Source organism: Aedes aegypti, chromosome 3 (assembly GCF_002204515.2).
Source record: "Aedes aegypti strain LVP_AGWG chromosome 3, AaegL5.0 Primary Assembly, whole genome shotgun sequence".
NCBI classification, from domain to species: domain Eukaryota; kingdom Metazoa; phylum Arthropoda; class Insecta; order Diptera; family Culicidae; genus Aedes; species Aedes aegypti.
The window spans coordinates 147,384,295-147,402,732 of record NC_035109.1 but is presented as its reverse complement, the minus strand read 5'-3'; the positions used below and the strand labels follow the sequence as shown (position 1 = coordinate 147,402,732).

Below are 18,438 nucleotides of genomic sequence, written 5' to 3'. Positions count from 1 at the left end.
AGTAATTTTGCATGAAGCAAAAAAATGAAATGTTTTACTTTTTTGAATTTTTGTCAATGCGATTTTTAGTTTTTGATTTTTTCGGCTGTTTATTAGTTTTAATATGTAGCTCAAAGATCTATAACGAAACAAAATACACTTTAGAGCAATGAGGAAGTCATGTTCGTGTTACAATATTATTCTCGACGCCGAGCAAAATCAGCACTGCTGGTCTGTTGCCAAATCATTCCATTTTACTTCCGCTTATCTCTCTATAAAGGATCACTAGTTTAGTTCACGATGAATGACATCAAATGACATACGATGGTAAAATTTCTTAGGTATACCATCTGGTTCTGGTGATTTCTTAGAAGTGCTTGTGTTCATAGCGGACCATATATAGTATACATATATACTGGAATTCTTCGGTATGACCTGCTTCTCTGTTTGGCTCCGAATACAACTCATAGAAGTATTGAAGCATTTGGTGCTGTATCTCTTGAGATTCATTAGTAGTACCACCTTGCTCATCGTCGATCTTTGTTATCGTCGTTCGTTTTCGTGTCCTATCACCGAGTTGAAATATCGAGAGAGGCTCTCCCGCTACTATTGGCTCATTTATACCAGATTCTATGAATGAAGAGTTGCGCGAAGAGTGAAACCAAATCTACCTATCGAATTGTCAAACCGTCTACCTATCGAGCAGACCAGCAAAACAGATAGGGACTATTTTCGAAGACGAAGAAGAACAACCATTCAAAGAAGCCTCTTCGCGCAACTCTCCATTCATAGACTCTGATTTATACATGTGAATGCCTGAGTGAAACGACGTTGCAAAGATAGAAGCTCACCCTTTAGACGGTTGATGATTGTGAGCGTTGCTGGATTTTGATAGTATCGATCGTATGCCGCTCGCAGCTGACTTTAGAGATTTTGGTGCATTTGATAAAATTCTCCATACGCAAGTTTCGACTTCCAGCGAAAAAAAAACTTGAAATTTTCGGTTTCCCATGTTGTATCCACCAATCCATCCAGCTGCGGTAGTTTCGTCTATGACGGGTCCAAAATTGCCATTGAATTTGAAACTCTGCAATATTGGCTTGGTAAGGAAGGTGCGGACGGAGCGACCAAAATCCACGACCTTGCGGTTGTCCGAGATTCGGTAGACAGAATCGTAGAGTAGCTGCTTTGTGGTCACTGAAGGAGCAAACATGGGTTTGGGTAGTGCGTAATTGTTCACACAGACCGCTACTGACATAAATGCGAGCTATGCGGGAGGATGAGTTCGCTGTTATGAAGGTGTAGCCATTATCTCTGGAACGTAGTTTTAACCACACATCATTTAGTTGCAGCTGCTGAACTGTGACCTGAAGAGAAGGGCTCATATTATATCCTGTTGCGTCGCTTTGCCGGAGCACGCAATTAAAATCGCCGGCTATCGTAGGGTATCGTTGAATAAACGCTCTCTTTGTGCACGGAGTGCCGTACCACATGGTGCGTAGATACAACACAGAGTTGTACCGTGTATGCGCAACGTAACGAGGTGACCATCCAAGATACGTTCCACATGCTAGTGTTGAATGTGGTCTCTGAGTGCAAGTTCGGTACCTCTTCTAGAGTAGTCTACGTTTGCGACGACGTTGAAACCGGGGATTGTGAGATGCTCGTTTTCTACTTCTTGTATGAAAACTACATCTAGCTGCATTGTTTGGATGAATGTTCGTAGTGCATTAATCTTGTTTACATTCGTGATTGCATTCACGTTAATGATTGCAATATTGTTAGCTATTTAAGATGACGCTACCCTCATCGCAGCGCATTTTTTTTTTGCCTGCTGGGCGTTTTTGAGACGTCCTGCAGGAGGTAGAAGAGTCAGTCTCATTTCCATCGGGTTTCTTGCCAGTTCGGCGCGTTACTCTGTTCCATATGTCGTGCTCGTGCGTGTTGTTGGATAATCGGAGATGAGCCAATGCCTAAACCAGTTTCCCTTTGTATTGGTACACGGGAAAAAATTCTGTGGTAAAAAATACTATTTTAGCTGACTACGCCCATTCTTGAAACTACCATGGAATTTCTGACCAATGGATCATTGAAGGTAGTTTTTGTCAGTGCTCACTGCATCAAAACAAAGGCGCCACTGTATATGGGATTTAACACTGTGACAGCATTGCTGTTCTGTCAAACACACAAGGCTACCGTGGCGCTATCTATGCTTTCCATAGCGGCCGTTTTGGTTATTTTAATGATCCATTTACTATGTTTACGGTACATCCCACCACATTACTGGTACATTTGACAGAAATAATTTACTACAATCTGATTTCGACAACAGACATGGTAAAATCAAGCGCATTTCTGGTCTGCTGAAAATTGCCGGTGCGAGCGCTTAAGTTAACCCCCTAAAATGGTAGTTTTTACCGCACAATTTTTTTGCGTGTACGGTCGGAGGAGGCATAGAGCCGCTATTAGATGGTGTCTGCCCGACTGATTTTGTTTGGTTCGTTGGATTCGGAGTGGCGAGCTTTGTCACCGCTGGCTTCGGCACGACCGGCTTGGCTCGTATCGGTCGTGAGCTTTTGGCAACATCGGCATACGAATTGCTGCTAGTAGCCAGTTTTTGCAACAGCAGTTTTTTTTTATTTTGTATGCATGACACGCCTTTATGCACAGACTCGTTGCAATGGCGGCAGCTTTGTTGCTGTCCGTAACAAGCCACAAGTGTGGTTTCACAGTCAATTGTGACCTACGATGGAATGTTCTTCCTAACTATCATTCGTACGCCGGTTGGCAACCCGGCGAAAAGATGTTTTTCGTCCCATACCTCCTCACGTATTGAGAACAGTTCTCCATACGACATCAGAAACCTAGCGATTTTGTTGTTTATGACGTCCTCGGAGAGGTTGAGATCACCTCCACTGCTAAATCTTCCATCGCCAAGCGTATCTTGAACGATTTGCCATCTACAGTAAGCTCGTGTTTATTGTCGTTCTCTTCGATCACCTTTTGTGCAACTTCGAGGTAGGTTACCTTCACAAAAGCAACACCAAGATTTCGGCTATACTGTATTCGCGTGGCATCATCGCGTTTGAGGCCTAGTATTTTTGTTGTTTTTTTACAAGGGGGAAATCTGCAAACTGATCCCCTGAGGATGACGCACCAACGACGACCCGCTTAGACCAGCCTATGCACTGTTCTTGAGCAATTCTTTGAGAATTGCTCAAGTGTTGAACAGTGCATCGACATGACCCTTGGACTCAGACCCTTATCTCCCCGGAACCACCTTACGGTATTTCTTCGGGGTGGGACCAGTGCATATAGCACAATACATGTAGCAGAAGTAGCCACGCAGAGTCGCCGCTCTGCGCTGAGTGCCCAGTCGTAGAGGAGTCGCCGGAACACGTCATTTTCGAGTGTCCACGTTTTGCTGCGGAACGTAGCGAGATGACAGCGGTCTGCGGTGCTGACGTAACCGTAGACAACGTAGTGGATAGAATGTGTAGCGATGAGGTGATGTGGAACGCGGTGAACATGGCGGTGACGAAAATAATGTCATTGCTTCAGCGGAAGTGGAGGGAGGAACAAGCAAGTGCGCGCGGCGACAACTCGGGTCGGGTTTCGTAGCCCGGTCGTATACTGCCCGAGCCGCGCACAAATTCAGTCTCCAACCGGAATCGCCGAACCGACCTCGGCACCCAACCGGTAGGTATGCATGATCGGGGACCGGACCGAGTAGATCGTGGAAAAGCACCGGAAGTTGTAGGCTTCGTGGCCGTGCGGTTAGCGGCGTCAGTCGTTTAGGCATATTGTGCCAAGAAGTGTGGGTTCGATTCCCACTCCAGTCGGTAGAAACATTTCGTCAAACGAAAAATTCAGCATTGGGCTATTGGGTGTTTCGTGTTGTCCGTTGCCTAATGTTTGTGATTGTTCAGTCTGTGCAGCCTTGAGCTGAAGACGGTGTGAATTGTCTTGCCAAATTGGTCGTCAGGGCACCTGTGAACCGGAAGTCATCCACCAACCGGAATCGCAGGATCGACCTTGGCACCTATCCGGGCAGCATCGGTACCGGAAGAACTTCCACCTCCGGGGAACTCTTCGTCGGGGTAGGGTAGATTCACCACCGGGGACTATCCGAGTAGTGCGCGAGAACCTGGAGTGCTAAATGGCACGCGTCCAGCACCGAGAGAACTTCCTTCGTCAGGGAGTTTCTGGCACCCATGGTATCGTGAGCCGAATGGCTGAATATGGCATGTTTAGATCACAAACTAGGAATACTAACAAATTATTAATGGGAGCCGAAGGGCTCAGCATGGCATGGCATTCGCTGAAAGCGAAACAAATTAATAATGGAACTAACAAATTAATGATGGAGCCGAAGGGCTTAATGAAGAGTGCGCGTAGCATGTGTCGCCTCTTTTTCGAAGTAATACCGCAAGGTGGTGCCGGAGAAGAATTCTTTACGGTGACGGTGTACCTAGGAGACTGCTTTTTAGTGGGTAGGCGCCCCATTGCGAATCCCACACAGTGCCAAACCATACACTGTGGCATGAGCATGAACAAATACAGGCCAGTCTTAAGAAGATTTTTTTAACTCCTAGAGATGCATGAAAAAAAAAATGTAGCAGAAGTAGCCTTGGCAAACTGCTTCTCCTAGCCGACTTAAACAATGTTACAAGGGACCAGCCTCGGCAGGGCTAATCCTCTGCAGCCAACTCTTGGTCGACGCGCCATAGGCGCTGCAATTCTAACATAATGTGAGTGACAGCCGTAGTTACTGCATTCCAGTTACTCGGCATCCGCACACATTCTCTCTATAACATTGTCGGGGGACGTGCCCCCTCCGCCGCATGTAGCGAGCATGCGACCTCTCACAGCAATGAAACGGGGGCAATCGAACACGACATGCTCCACTGTTTCCTCCACACCAGCACAATTGGGACACGCAGGAGATTCTTCGTGCCCGAACCTATGCAGATACTGTCTATAGCTACCATGTCCTGACAGAAACTGCGTCAGGTGGTTTCTACCATACCAATCTGACACATTTGGTATTAGCTGATGGGTCCATCTATCCTTGGTGGAGTTATCCCATTCCTGCTGCCAGCTTCTGAGCGTTTCCTCTCTACACGTGTCGCGGACTCCTCTGGTACCCCTTTGGTTGAAGCATTGAACATCTTCCTTGATGATGAGCCCGATGGGCGTCATCCCGGCTATGATGCACACGGCCTCTTTAGATACCGTCCGGTATGTACTTGCTACTCTTAAGCACATTGTCCTGTCGTGCTTTCCAACTGCTTTAGGTTTCTGCTCGTTCTAAGCGCTTTTGACCAAATTGCTCGTCCATACCTTAGTATGGATAGTGCCACGCTTGCCAGTAGCTTGCGTTTGGTGGAGAAACCTCGCGACAACAGCAAGGGTAGATTTACGACGAAAAGTATTCTAAGTGAGTTTAGTGTTCTTACGAGCACTTGAACACATGTTAAACCCTATCCTAGTGGGAAAATATCTGACGGAAATCCTGGGATAGCCTCTGGAGTAATTTTCAGAGTAATCCCTTGGACATTATAGGAGGTACCGTCAAACGGGGTGACTTGCAACACTTTTCAACTTCAATCAACCAAAACCATGATCTAAACGCCATCTAAAAATCTAAATTCCTTGTAGAACTTTGAATGGCCTACAAAATGAGATGATAGAAAATTGAATCGAATTATTTTGTCATATCAAAAATCATCAAGAAGGTTAAATTTTTGAAATGCCCTTGTGCGGGATGACTTCAAACACTCAATGCTGATTTAGTTTTTTCCAACAAAATGTCGATGATGATTTAACGACTCTTTTTCCCATACAAAAATAGCTCAATTATTTTCACACAAAAAGGTATTCTTAATGCTCTTGTACTGGTTCGAATGCTTTAAATACATAAATAATAATACTTAAGAAGTGTGACTAATAAAAATATTAGTCACACTTGTTAAGTATTATTATTTATGTATTTAAAGCATTCGAACCAGTACAAGAGCATTAAGAATACCTTTTTGTGTGAAAATAATTGAGCTATTTTTGTTTGGGAAAAAGAGTCGTTAAATCATCAAGTTCCAATATCTTAACTGAACAATATTTTTAACGAGTGTTTGTAGTTGATTGATGAATTATTACTCTTTTGATTATAAAGTAGACCTAACACAAAAGTTTTTAACTTTTATGAAACTCTAAATTGCTTAGAAATAAAGTGTTGCAAGTCACCCCGCATAGGTACATTTATATAAAAAATGATTTTTCTTGAAAAGTTGTTGCTTCAATTTCGTAAAATAAAATTCGTCATATATTAGTTGTAGAATTAACATTATAGAAACAACATGTAGAGTATTACTTTTGTATATTAAAAAATCTATCTCATGTTTTCAGGTCACGATTTTGAGCATCCATCAAGTATCAGTTTTCAAAACATTTAAAAAATTATGTATATTGTATAAACATATTTATAATAACAGCTTAAATCGTGGCCCCTACTTGAATTGTGAATCACACGTATTGAAACACCGATTTAAAACAAATTTTCTTTTGCAATTTATGTTTGATAGTGAAATTTAGTTCTAAATTACAATGTGTTGCAAGCCACCCCACCGTTGCAAGTCACCCCGTTTGACGGTAGTAGCGTTAGAGTGCTCAGCATTTGCTAAATAAATTCGTAAGAACTATTACTTAAAGTGTATAAACTTACCGAAATACTTCTCCACGAGATTCCTATCCTGTCTCAACATTCCGGCGTGATGCATTGCCAATCCATTCTGGAATAATTCCACCAGCTGCTTGTTCCTGCTCTTCGAGATGGCTTTGATCGCAGTTCCGTAGTCCGGATTGCTTTCCGGCGTCAACAGCTGGATGTGTCCCTTCTGCTGGGCGAATTCCTTGATGATGGTCGCCGTCCGAACGGTTGCATTCCGCGCATGGACAAACACCATCACCTGGTGGCCCTGCCGAACCATATCGATGCACCGATCGTAGCAAATGTTATCCATATCGGATAGCTGTTGGAGTGCTTTCAGTGATTTTACACCGATGAAATTCGTGCTCAGTGGCACGGGGCGGAATCGAGAGTCGAAGAAGAACAGACCGATCATGGGATTTACTCGTAAGAACCGAGCGACGTCTATGTAGTTGGGGAGTGTGGCTGACAGACCGACGATCCGGATCATACTCTGGGAAGATTCTACCAGACGGAGAGTTCGAGCGACGAGTGCTTCCACAACAGGACCTCGCTCGCCGTGAAGAAGATGTACTTCGTCGATGATGAGCAGTTTCACAAGACTGATGAAGGCGACATCGCCGGCGCCCTTCCGTGTAACGACGTCCCACTTTTCCGGCGTTGTCACAATCATTTGCGTTTGCTGCATTTCGGTTTTGGTTAGCTGCATATCGCCGGTAAGTTCTCGAACGGAGATTCCGAGCGGTTGCAATCGTTTACCAAAATTAGTGGTCATTTCTGCTGCCAGAGCCTTCATGGGAGCCACGTAGACAATTTTGAACTGATCCCTATGGATGACGCCCTGGTCCACAAACTGTCGAATAGTGTTGACGATGGTCAGCATGGCAACGTTGGTTTTACCCGCACCGGTTGGCGCGCAAACTAGAAGGTTTTCATTGCTATGGTAGGCCGCCGGATAGACTATGGTCTGTATTCGGTTGAGCTCTTTGCAGCCCTTGAAGGCAATTTGTCCGATTTCGTCTAGGGAGCTGACCTGAATTCGATTATTCCCAATCGAAAGAGGTGGTGGATCGGTGGCAGGAATTTTGACTTCCTCGTAAACTTTGGTGTCGTTGCGTTCAACGTTGTCCGGAAGCATAAGTTTCCCTCCAGCAATGAAGCCAACGTGGGCTTTCGCTTCACTGTACGAGTCGAATACGTTTGGATACTTGATAAGCTTGGGGGGTCTTGGGGCCATGGCCCTTGGAGGTTTATCATCCAACAGAGGCGCCATCTGAGCTGCCATCAGCAAACTCTGCTGGTAGTTCAGTCTCATCTTCATGGGATCGAGCTCTTCATCCTCCTCTTCCACTCCTACCGCATTTAGAAACTTTTTCAGCTTCTTCTCTTCCTTGTTGACTTGCTTCCGTAGTTGCTTCTCCGACTCGGATTGGATCATCACTGGCATAAGATAGGAAGGTGCATGTTGCATTGCTTCCAACTTTTTCGTAGCTTTTTCTTTGAATACGTTGATCTGCGCGATTGCCTTAACACGTTCGATTATGAGCTTTCGATTCTGGAGCAATTCTTCAATCAGCTCAAATTTATCGAAACCCAAGAAATCGAACAGCTCGCCCTGCAGCTCATCGTTGGATTTGCCACATTTGAGCAGTTCCACAAGATTGTCTATCAAATCCGGTGACACATGTTTCGCCAACCAGCTTCGAGTATATTTTTCGTCCGCAGGCTTCGAAGAACTTGGCCCGGGTTGAGGCTGCTGTTGCTCGTGCTTTTTACTGTCGTATTTCATCGAGAACTGCACAGCTGATTTCACCTCTGCTGGTTGGATAGGAGATAAATCCTGAAATGTTTAAGGAATTATTATCTTCCAATCCATGCTGAATCTCATAGAGGCCACTCCTTACCGTGAGCAGGCTGAAGTCTCCGTGGAGTCCATCTGGCACGTTACATTTAATGTGTCCTCCCCACATGGATGTGGAACAGTCTTGGTTCTCTTTCTCCGTTTCCGCAAGATACTTCCGGCAGTCTTCGTTCAAGTGATTGCTCATGGTGTAAACAAGCTGAAATGATAATTAGGATTAGCGAACTTTTATTCCCATAATCACGGGGCAGGAACTGTAGATACTTCTTTTCCGAAGAAAAAGACCGAACAGGAACCAAGAAGAAACCAAACAGGATTTCATTCAGATAATAAGTTTATGTTTGAAATATCTTTAATAATTAACCCTTTCCTTCCCATTGTAGCACAGGTGATGCACCTGTACAAGTTAGATCATTTCCATTTTTTCACCACATGTACCTATATGTTTCATGAAATTATGTGCAAAGTTTCATCAAAAATGATCACTTGGATTTCTAGTTAAAGCACAATAACCGAAGTGAAGTCAGTATTTTTTCTAATTTAAACAAAGTGGATTTTCAAACTTCTATATTTAGAAATATAAACAATACAAACAAAAATAAAAACAAGCTCGATGGAATTATTTTTCCACAAAACTATTGATTATGCGGAAAATTAGGTGGATCACTGATGATCCATTGGGAATAAAACGACATTCTCGTCAATTCCATTCTAACCTATCTTTTTGAAAACAAAACTATCATCATGTCTCGGAAAATGGTTTTAAGTTGGAAATAAATTTATAAGACACTGAGAACGATCAACAAACCAACATACTCAGCAGCAGCTATGAGTACGGTATGACGGAGAGGCTTGTTGAATACCGTTCTGTGCAAAGATCAATGATCATTCAGTTCATTTAAATGCGATGTTTGCTTGTGTATCAAAAAAGACAAAAACTTTTTCCCAGCTTTGTTTAAAGCGTGCAGAACACACTATTCAAATAAAATGTATGAGTAAAAACAATGAAATGGAAAAATATTGATGTCTTTTTCTTACCCTATGGATAACAGGTGATCCACCCAGTGATGCCACATACACAGATTTATCTGTAATTACACAGATTTTTTCCTGTTCTTGCCTACAGATATCTGTGATCACAGATCACAGATTTTTTATATAAAAAAGATTTTTAAGATTTCTGGAAATAACATGAGCTTTAGGCACGATTTTGGAACATATAAAAAATAAATGCCATTCTTCTACAGTGGGGATTCGCTCGTTGGGGGTCCGCTACATGAAATGACTCGATGGTTGGAAAAAAACTCCAACTAAAAAGCACTTGAATGTCAAGAGAAGATGTCAAACTTATCGTCTGAATACCGTCGCATTGAAGTCTCCATATTTAGAACAAATGTGTATGTATATGTGCGTTTCGTGACGATTTGCTCCCCAGATACGTTACTCTGGAGCATTTTTACTAGCTGTCAGTCATTCCAACTAACGAGTTGCATTCGCTAGATGGAAGGCAGTCGTGTTTCAACCAGCGTATCCCCTCTGTATATAGTTTTTCTCAAACACTTACTAAAGTTTTTCATAATTTATTAAAACAATCAAATAAAACCATATTCTGGTTGTCATGGTTGCGTTGAGAGTGTACTTGTTAGTAAAAAATCTTGCATGAACATTCCTAGAACAGACTGGATATGTTGACAAAAGCTCTTATCAACCAAATTGGTTGAATTTTAATTTTTTTACGAAACACAGATTTTTACCGAGATTTTTTGAGGTTGACTAAAGATAAAAAAGATTTTTTCAGCCAAAATCACAGATGAGAATCCAAAAAAATTGTGGCAACACTGGATCCACCACAACATTTTTTTTTCAGTTCTATTCATATTTTCGAGGAAAACTTTACATCTTTTGTTCTGGTGATATATCCCGATATCACATTTTCTATTTTTAAACTACGAAAAACCTCGTGGGAAAGAAAGGGTTAACCACCATTACTGATTAGTACAAAGGATGCTACAGCTCGTGTAAACGAACTGAACCATCAACAACCAGCACTGGTTTATAAGTAACTACTGAGCCCTGGCGGTCCCTCCGTTCGAAGAGGACCTGATAATATGCCGAACATATCAACAGATCCTCCGCCTGGATGCAGCCGTTTCATGAAAATCATGAGCCGTTAGAGGTGTGCCAAAGTATTGGGAAGGTGATATGTTTCACAGACGAATATTATTATGGTGCACCTTCTACTTTGGCACCGTCAAACCCTGTGATCGTGGCCAGGGAACTACAAACTAATATCTGAAGAAAAAGGAAGACTACACTTCGAATTCGCTGAAGAGCCAGGTAAAAAAATCTGTTGCAAAAACACAACACTCACGATACAAAAGAAGATAGTTCTGAACAGAATACGGTCGAACCACTGTAAAAGGGAAGTTGGGGATGGGTCACAGATTCCCAATGTGATCTATGCCAAGAAGGAGAGACGTTAGAGCACATTTTGTACCACTGCATACAATGGATCATGAATACAACGTACTGGAAACGTACAAGCCATTGAAAGAGATCTTCAAAGACGGAAAGGAGGCGGAACTGAAGTGCATAACAAATTTCCTTGAAGAAATAAAAATGGAAATTTAACACCGACCAGATAAAGACCACTGAATAAACAAAGCAAACAAGCAAGATAAAACAAGCAAAACAAGACAACATATAGCAGCGGCGAGATGGACCACCCATGGTGTTGTGGAAGCATTTTTAGTGAAACTGGCAACACTGTACAATAGAGATATCAGTAGTGAAATGTGTACTCGAAATGTTGGGAGGCCGTATCTTGGAAGCTTGAAATAAAAACCAAATTGTATGTATAATCTTAAGTTCTAAATTAGTTTAATAATAAAAAATGAATTACAGCATTGAAGCTGCTATCACGAAGGCTGCTCTCAATAATTGGTTTATTGCGCCAACGATGACGATTCCCAACAAACTTCAATGAATTTGAGGTAAAATTCAATGCGACGAGGGCAATATGGAGTCCACTATACGAAGGCTCAAAGAGATCGAAGAGGAAAGTAAGTTATGGCAGAAATATTGCGAGGAGGAGGAAAAACGTATCGTGGAAGAATACGCCAGAGGACTTGCCGAGATCGAGGCGAAGTACAAGGAAGCGGCGAGAAAAATTCAGTTGGAATTTCACGCCAGAAAAGAAGCGTTGAAAAATGAATATTGTGGTATAGATGTATCGCCGCAAACAGCATCTGATTCTAAGTCTCAATTGTGTCTATCCGACGTTCCAGTAGAACCAAGAGACAGAGGTACGAAACAAATGAAATGTATTCGAAATCGCAACCACGAAAAAGATGTTATCGTTCTTTCGTCGACACGAATATTCCTAGAGATATCATCATTCGCTCATCACAAAATGAACAGCGTTTATAACTGTGTGCTGGTGAGAGAAACTAATCAGAAGATACATAAATCCAAAGGGGCAAAATGTATTCCAACAAAGCGAAGAATTATTGGATCTGCACTTCACGGAATGTGCAACAAGTGTCGATTAAAATATGCTAAAATTTCAACAGTAGCCGTCGTGTGCGTTGTATTTGATCCCGGTGGCAATTGTATGAGCAAGCGGACGGAGAAAGAACAATAACGGCAGTGCTGTTGTGTTGTTTCCAGATGATCGCTATTCCATGTGAATACAGCAACCACTGTTCAGACCGGTTACCAGTTTCACGGGTGGGGGTATGTTGTGGAAGCATTTTTAGTGAAACTGGCAACACTGTACAATAGAGATATCAGTAGTGAAATGTGTACTCGAAATGTTGGGAGGCCGTATCTTGGAAGCTTGAAATAAAAACCAAATTGTATGTATAATCTTAAGTTCTAAATTAGTTTAATAATAAAAAATGAATTACAGCATTGAAGCTGCTATCACGAAGGCTGCTCTCAATAATTGGTTTATTGCGCCAACGATGACGATTCCCAACACATGGTCTTAGCCTGAAATCAGTAAATAAAAAAAAAAATGTGTTCAATTTGAACAACCTAAATGTTCGAGTTCGCACCCCCAGGATCCGTACAAACCAATGAAATACTCCGTTTAGTTATATGAAGGGTTAAGAGTATATGTTATTATTGAAAACCATCGATATACAACTGCTTATGCTTGTAGATCCCTAGGTCTGTATTCGATTGAATCCTTGGAGGACCAAGAACATTGGTACTTATCCATACAATGCCCTGTTAATAAAGCACAATAACCGAAGTGAAGTCAGTATTTTTTCTAATTTAAACAAAGTGGATTTTCAAACTTCTATATTTAGAAATATAAACAATACAAACAAAAATAAAAACAAGCTCGATGGAATTATTTTTCCACAAAACTATTGATTATGCGGAAAATTAGGTGGATCACTGATGATCCATTGGGAATAAAACGACATTCTCGTCAATTCCATTCTAACCTATCTTTTTGAAAACAAAACTATCATCATGTCTCGGAAAATGGTTTTAAGTTGGAAATAAATTTATAAGACACTGAGAACGATCAACAAACCAACATACTCAGCAGCAGCTATGAGTACGGTATGACGGAGAGGCTTGTTGAATACCGTTCTGTGCAAAGATCAATGATCATTCAGTTCATTTAAATGCGATGTTTGCTTGTGTATCAAAAAAGACAAAAACTTTTTCCCAGCTTTGTTTAAAGCGTGCAGAACACACTATTCAAATAAAATGTATGAGTAAAAACAATGAAATGGAAAAATATTGATGTCTTTTTCTTACCCTATGGATAACAGGTGATCCACCCAGTGATGCCACATACACAGATTTATCTGTAATTACACAGATTTTTTCCTGTTCTTGCCTACAGATATCTGTGATCACAGATCACAGATTTTTTATATAAAAAAGATTTTTAAGATTTCTGGAAATAACATGAGCTTTAGGCACGATTTTGGAACATATAAAAAATAAATGCCATTCTTCTACAGTGGGGATTCGCTCGTTGGGGGTCCGCTACATGAAATGACTCGATGGTTGGAAAAAAACTCCAACTAAAAAGCACTTGAATGTCAAGAGAAGATGTCAAACTTATCGTCTGAATACCGTCGCATTGAAGTCTCCATATTTAGAACAAATGTGTATGTATATGTGCGTTTCGTGACGATTTGCTCCCCAGATACGTTACTCTGGAGCATTTTTACTAGCTGTCAGTCATTCCAACTAACGAGTTGCATTCGCTAGATGGAAGGCAGTCGTGTTTCAACCAGCGTATCCCCTCTGTATATAGTTTTTCTCAAACACTTACTAAAGTTTTTCATAATTTATTAAAACAATCAAATAAAACCATATTCTGGTTGTCATGGTTGCGTTGAGAGTGTACTTGTTAGTAAAAAATCTTGCATGAACATTCCTAGAACAGACTGGATATGTTGACAAAAGCTCTTATCAACCAAATTGGTTGAATTTTAATTTTTTTACGAAACACAGATTTTTACCGAGATTTTTTGAGGTTGACTAAAGATAAAAAAGATTTTTTCAGCCAAAATCACAGATGAGAATCCAAAAAAATTGTGGCAACACTGGATCCACCACAACATTTTTTTTTCAGTTCTATTCATATTTTCGAGGAAAACTTTACATCTTTTGTTCTGGTGATATATCCCGATATCACATTTTCTATTTTTAAACTACGAAAAACCTCGTGGGAAAGAAAGGGTTAACCACCATTACTGATTAGTACAAAGGATGCTACAGCTCGTGTAAACGAACTGAACCATCAACAACCAGCACTGGTTTATAAGTAACTACTGAGCCCTGGCGGTCCCTCCGTTCGAAGAGGACCTGATAATATGCCGAACATATCAACAGATCCTCCGCCTGGATGCAGCCGTTTCATGAAAATCATGAGCCGTTAGAGGTGTGCCAAAGTATTGGGAAGGTGATATGTTTCACAGACGAATATTATTATGGTGCACCTTCTACTTTGGCACCGTCAAACCCTGTGATCGTGGCCAGGGAACTACAAACTAATATCTGAAGAAAAAGGAAGACTACACTTCGAATTCGCTGAAGAGCCAGGTAAAAAAATCTGTTGCAAAAACACAACACTCACGATACAAAAGAAGATAGTTCTGAACAGAATACGGTCGAACCACTGTAAAAGGGAAGTTGGGGATGGGTCACAGATTCCCAATGTGATCTATGCCAAGAAGGAGAGACGTTAGAGCACATTTTGTACCACTGCATACAATGGATCATGAATACAACGTACTGGAAACGTACAAGCCATTGAAAGAGATCTTCAAAGACGGAAAGGAGGCGGAACTGAAGTGCATAACAAATTTCCTTGAAGAAATAAAAATGGAAATTTAACACCGACCAGATAAAGACCACTGAATAAACAAAGCAAACAAGCAAGATAAAACAAGCAAAACAAGACAACATATAGCAGCGGCGAGATGGACCACCCATGGTGTTGTGGAAGCATTTTTAGTGAAACTGGCAACACTGTACAATAGAGATATCAGTAGTGAAATGTGTACTCGAAATGTTGGGAGGCCGTATCTTGGAAGCTTGAAATAAAAACCAAATTGTATGTATAATCTTAAGTTCTAAATTAGTTTAATAATAAAAAATGAATTACAGCATTGAAGCTGCTATCACGAAGGCTGCTCTCAATAATTGGTTTATTGCGCCAACGATGACGATTCCCAACAAACTTCAATGAATTTGAGGTAAAATTCAATGCGACGAGGGCAATATGGAGTCCACTATACGAAGGCTCAAAGAGATCGAAGAGGAAAGTAAGTTATGGCAGAAATATTGCGAGGAGGAGGAAAAACGTATCGTGGAAGAATACGCCAGAGGACTTGCCGAGATCGAGGCGAAGTACAAGGAAGCGGCGAGAAAAATTCAGTTGGAATTTCACGCCAGAAAAGAAGCGTTGAAAAATGAATATTGTGGTATAGATGTATCGCCGCAAACAGCATCTGATTCTAAGTCTCAATTGTGTCTATCCGACGTTCCAGTAGAACCAAGAGACAGAGGTACGAAACAAATGAAATGTATTCGAAATCGCAACCACGAAAAAGATGTTATCGTTCTTTCGTCGACACGAATATTCCTAGAGATATCATCATTCGCTCATCACAAAATGAACAGCGTTTATAACTGTGTGCTGGTGAGAGAAACTAATCAGAAGATACATAAATCCAAAGGGGCAAAATGTATTCCAACAAAGCGAAGAATTATTGGATCTGCACTTCACGGAATGTGCAACAAGTGTCGATTAAAATATGCTAAAATTTCAACAGTAGCCGTCGTGTGCGTTGTATTTGATCCCGGTGGCAATTGTATGAGCAAGCGGACGGAGAAAGAACAATAACGGCAGTGCTGTTGTGTTGTTTCCAGATGATCGCTATTCCATGTGAATACAGCAACCACTGTTCAGACCGGTTACCAGTTTCACGGGTGGGGGTATGTTGTGGAAGCATTTTTAGTGAAACTGGCAACACTGTACAATAGAGATATCAGTAGTGAAATGTGTACTCGAAATGTTGGGAGGCCGTATCTTGGAAGCTTGAAATAAAAACCAAATTGTATGTATAATCTTAAGTTCTAAATTAGTTTAATAATAAAAAATGAATTACAGCATTGAAGCTGCTATCACGAAGGCTGCTCTCAATAATTGGTTTATTGCGCCAACGATGACGATTCCCAACACATGGTCTTAGCCTGAAATCAGTAAATAAAAAAAAAAATGTGTTCAATTTGAACAACCTAAATGTTCGAGTTCGCACCCCCAGGATCCGTACAAACCAATGAAATACTCCGTTTAGTTATATGAAGGGTTAAGAGTATATGTTATTATTGAAAACCATCGATATACAACTGCTTATGCTTGTAGATCCCTAGGTCTGTATTCGATTGAATCCTTGGAGGACCAAGAACATTGGTACTTATCCATACAATGCCCTGTTAACTTGTATGAATGGTAAGGGGTTTGTGCCATATAAAAAATATTGAAAGATTGCTTATCACACCAGTAGATTGAAGGTATGTATTCCGGGAAGTTATTCCATACATGGGTCAGAGTAATAAAGGATTATTTGGAGCAAATTCTAGGGCAATTCCTCTAGAAATCCCTCAAGAAATCGCTGAAGAAATTCTTTGAAGAATTGGCGAATAAATCTTTAGAGGATTTTCGCTGGAATTGTTGAATGTTTTTCAGAAGAAATCTCTGGGGGAATCACTAGAAGAGTCTCTACAGATTTTCCTCGTGGAATCAGAGAAGAAATTTCTTAAGAACGTGTGAAAATCTCTGAAGAAATATCTGTACCATACCAGCTAAAATAGAATTTCACACCAAGATTTACAAGGTGAACAATAAAAAAAATGCAATGAAAAAGTTTTTTTTTGCGACTTGCATTAAAACAGTGCCCAAGTTGTTTCAATAGAAACCCGCCACCAGTCCTATAATGACCCACAAAAGATACATACCGTACACATCTTATTGATGAGTGCATTTGGAACCTGTCCAAACATTTTCTTAATGCGAGAGGTGTGCTTCAGCATGACGATCTTCTGGTCCAGAAAGAGTCTCAACACGAAGATCGCCGCTTCGTCCACCAGAACGGCATTCTCCTCACTGCCAATCATCTCCCGACAGTAATTCCACAAATCGCGCAGCTGATTCGTCAACACGGATGCCTCTTTTGCGTCCAATTTTTGATTGATGAACAGTTTCAGTTCCTTCCAGGACACTCCGCTAAAAATAACAATGAGTTTAGAGCCTAAATTTCCTCTTGATTATTTCATGAACCCTTTACCTTTTAGCTTCCTTGCTGCGAAACATCTGTAAGGTGGGCCGTTCTTCGGGCCGGTTTGTGAGTTCGCGGCGGATGTCCAGATCTGTGTTGGCTCGCATCGAGCGAGACAGTTTCGGTAGGTCTGCCATAGTTGGAAACTTGTCCTCCGGCGTGAATTCCCCAGAAAATGCCGTTTCAAAGGTATTTCGTAATGTTAGCTAAAGGAACCTGGGGCAATTCTGTTTACGCTGGTGATTAATCAAATATATCGGAATATCGGCAGACCCCAACACTAATTTCACTTTGCACTTCTATTTGATTAGATATACGATATATTCCACGTGAATTCACTGGAAAACTTACAAGGAAAACGATATTTTAAATGAAAATTTGATATTGCAAACGTAGCTCGTGTCGAACGAAACAACGACGAACCAGATAAAAGGCACGAATGAGCAGAATGAAGGAAACTGTCAAAACAAGGTGATGGCAAAACGAAAAACGATGGAGTGCGTTCGCAACTTCTATGTTTATCTATATCCACTGTGAGAAGTGAGGTACAACATATGGTCAAAACTCGTTTAGCACACGAATATATATATTCACCAAATTAGAAAAAAATATGACTCAAATCTTGGCCTAATCTCAGGCGTCTGGCACTAAAATTGAGACAGGGCTTTACGCAAGTAACCACGAAGCTATATATGAATACTAAACCTGTTCATATTTAAAAAAATGTCTGTAAATCTACCGGTCAACGAGTATTCGGAATTCTCATGCTAAGAACAATGTCTGGTCAAATGTTCAGCTCATTTGATTTCAGTATGATTCAAGATGAAAATGTGTTTTTGGGCTTATTTCAAGGTTTGAAAAATCATAACTAGCATGTGGAAAATCAAAACCACTTGCTATTACCACTATTTGAAAGCTAATTGTATTCTGTTAAAGTTTGTCGAACACGCCAATAAGATTACTCCGCAGTACCCAGAAATTACAGTTTCCTCAATATACATGGTATATAAAACATCCATTGGCATTATTTTTTCAGGCCCTAGTCAACGGGAATCAAACATAATACATTTATG

General features: G+C 41.0%; 1 protein-coding gene across 1 annotated transcript in view; it reads right to left on the bottom strand.

The window, feature by feature from the left end:
- Positions 1-17,812, bottom strand: part of LOC5579220 (activating signal cointegrator 1 complex subunit 3) — a 28,307-nt gene extending 10,495 nt beyond the window's left edge. The window contains exons 1-4 of the mRNA XM_021854117.1: positions 17,375-17,812; positions 17,046-17,313; positions 8,590-8,745; positions 6,701-8,525 (exon numbers count right to left, since the gene is read on the bottom strand). Of these exons, the coding sequence (XP_021709809.1) occupies positions 6,701-8,525; positions 8,590-8,745; positions 17,046-17,313; positions 17,375-17,502 (2,377 nt within the window). The 5' untranslated portion in view covers positions 17,503-17,812. The remainder of the gene's footprint in view (positions 1-6,700; positions 8,526-8,589; positions 8,746-17,045; positions 17,314-17,374) is intronic.
- Between the last annotated feature and the right edge of the window lie 626 nt (positions 17,813-18,438).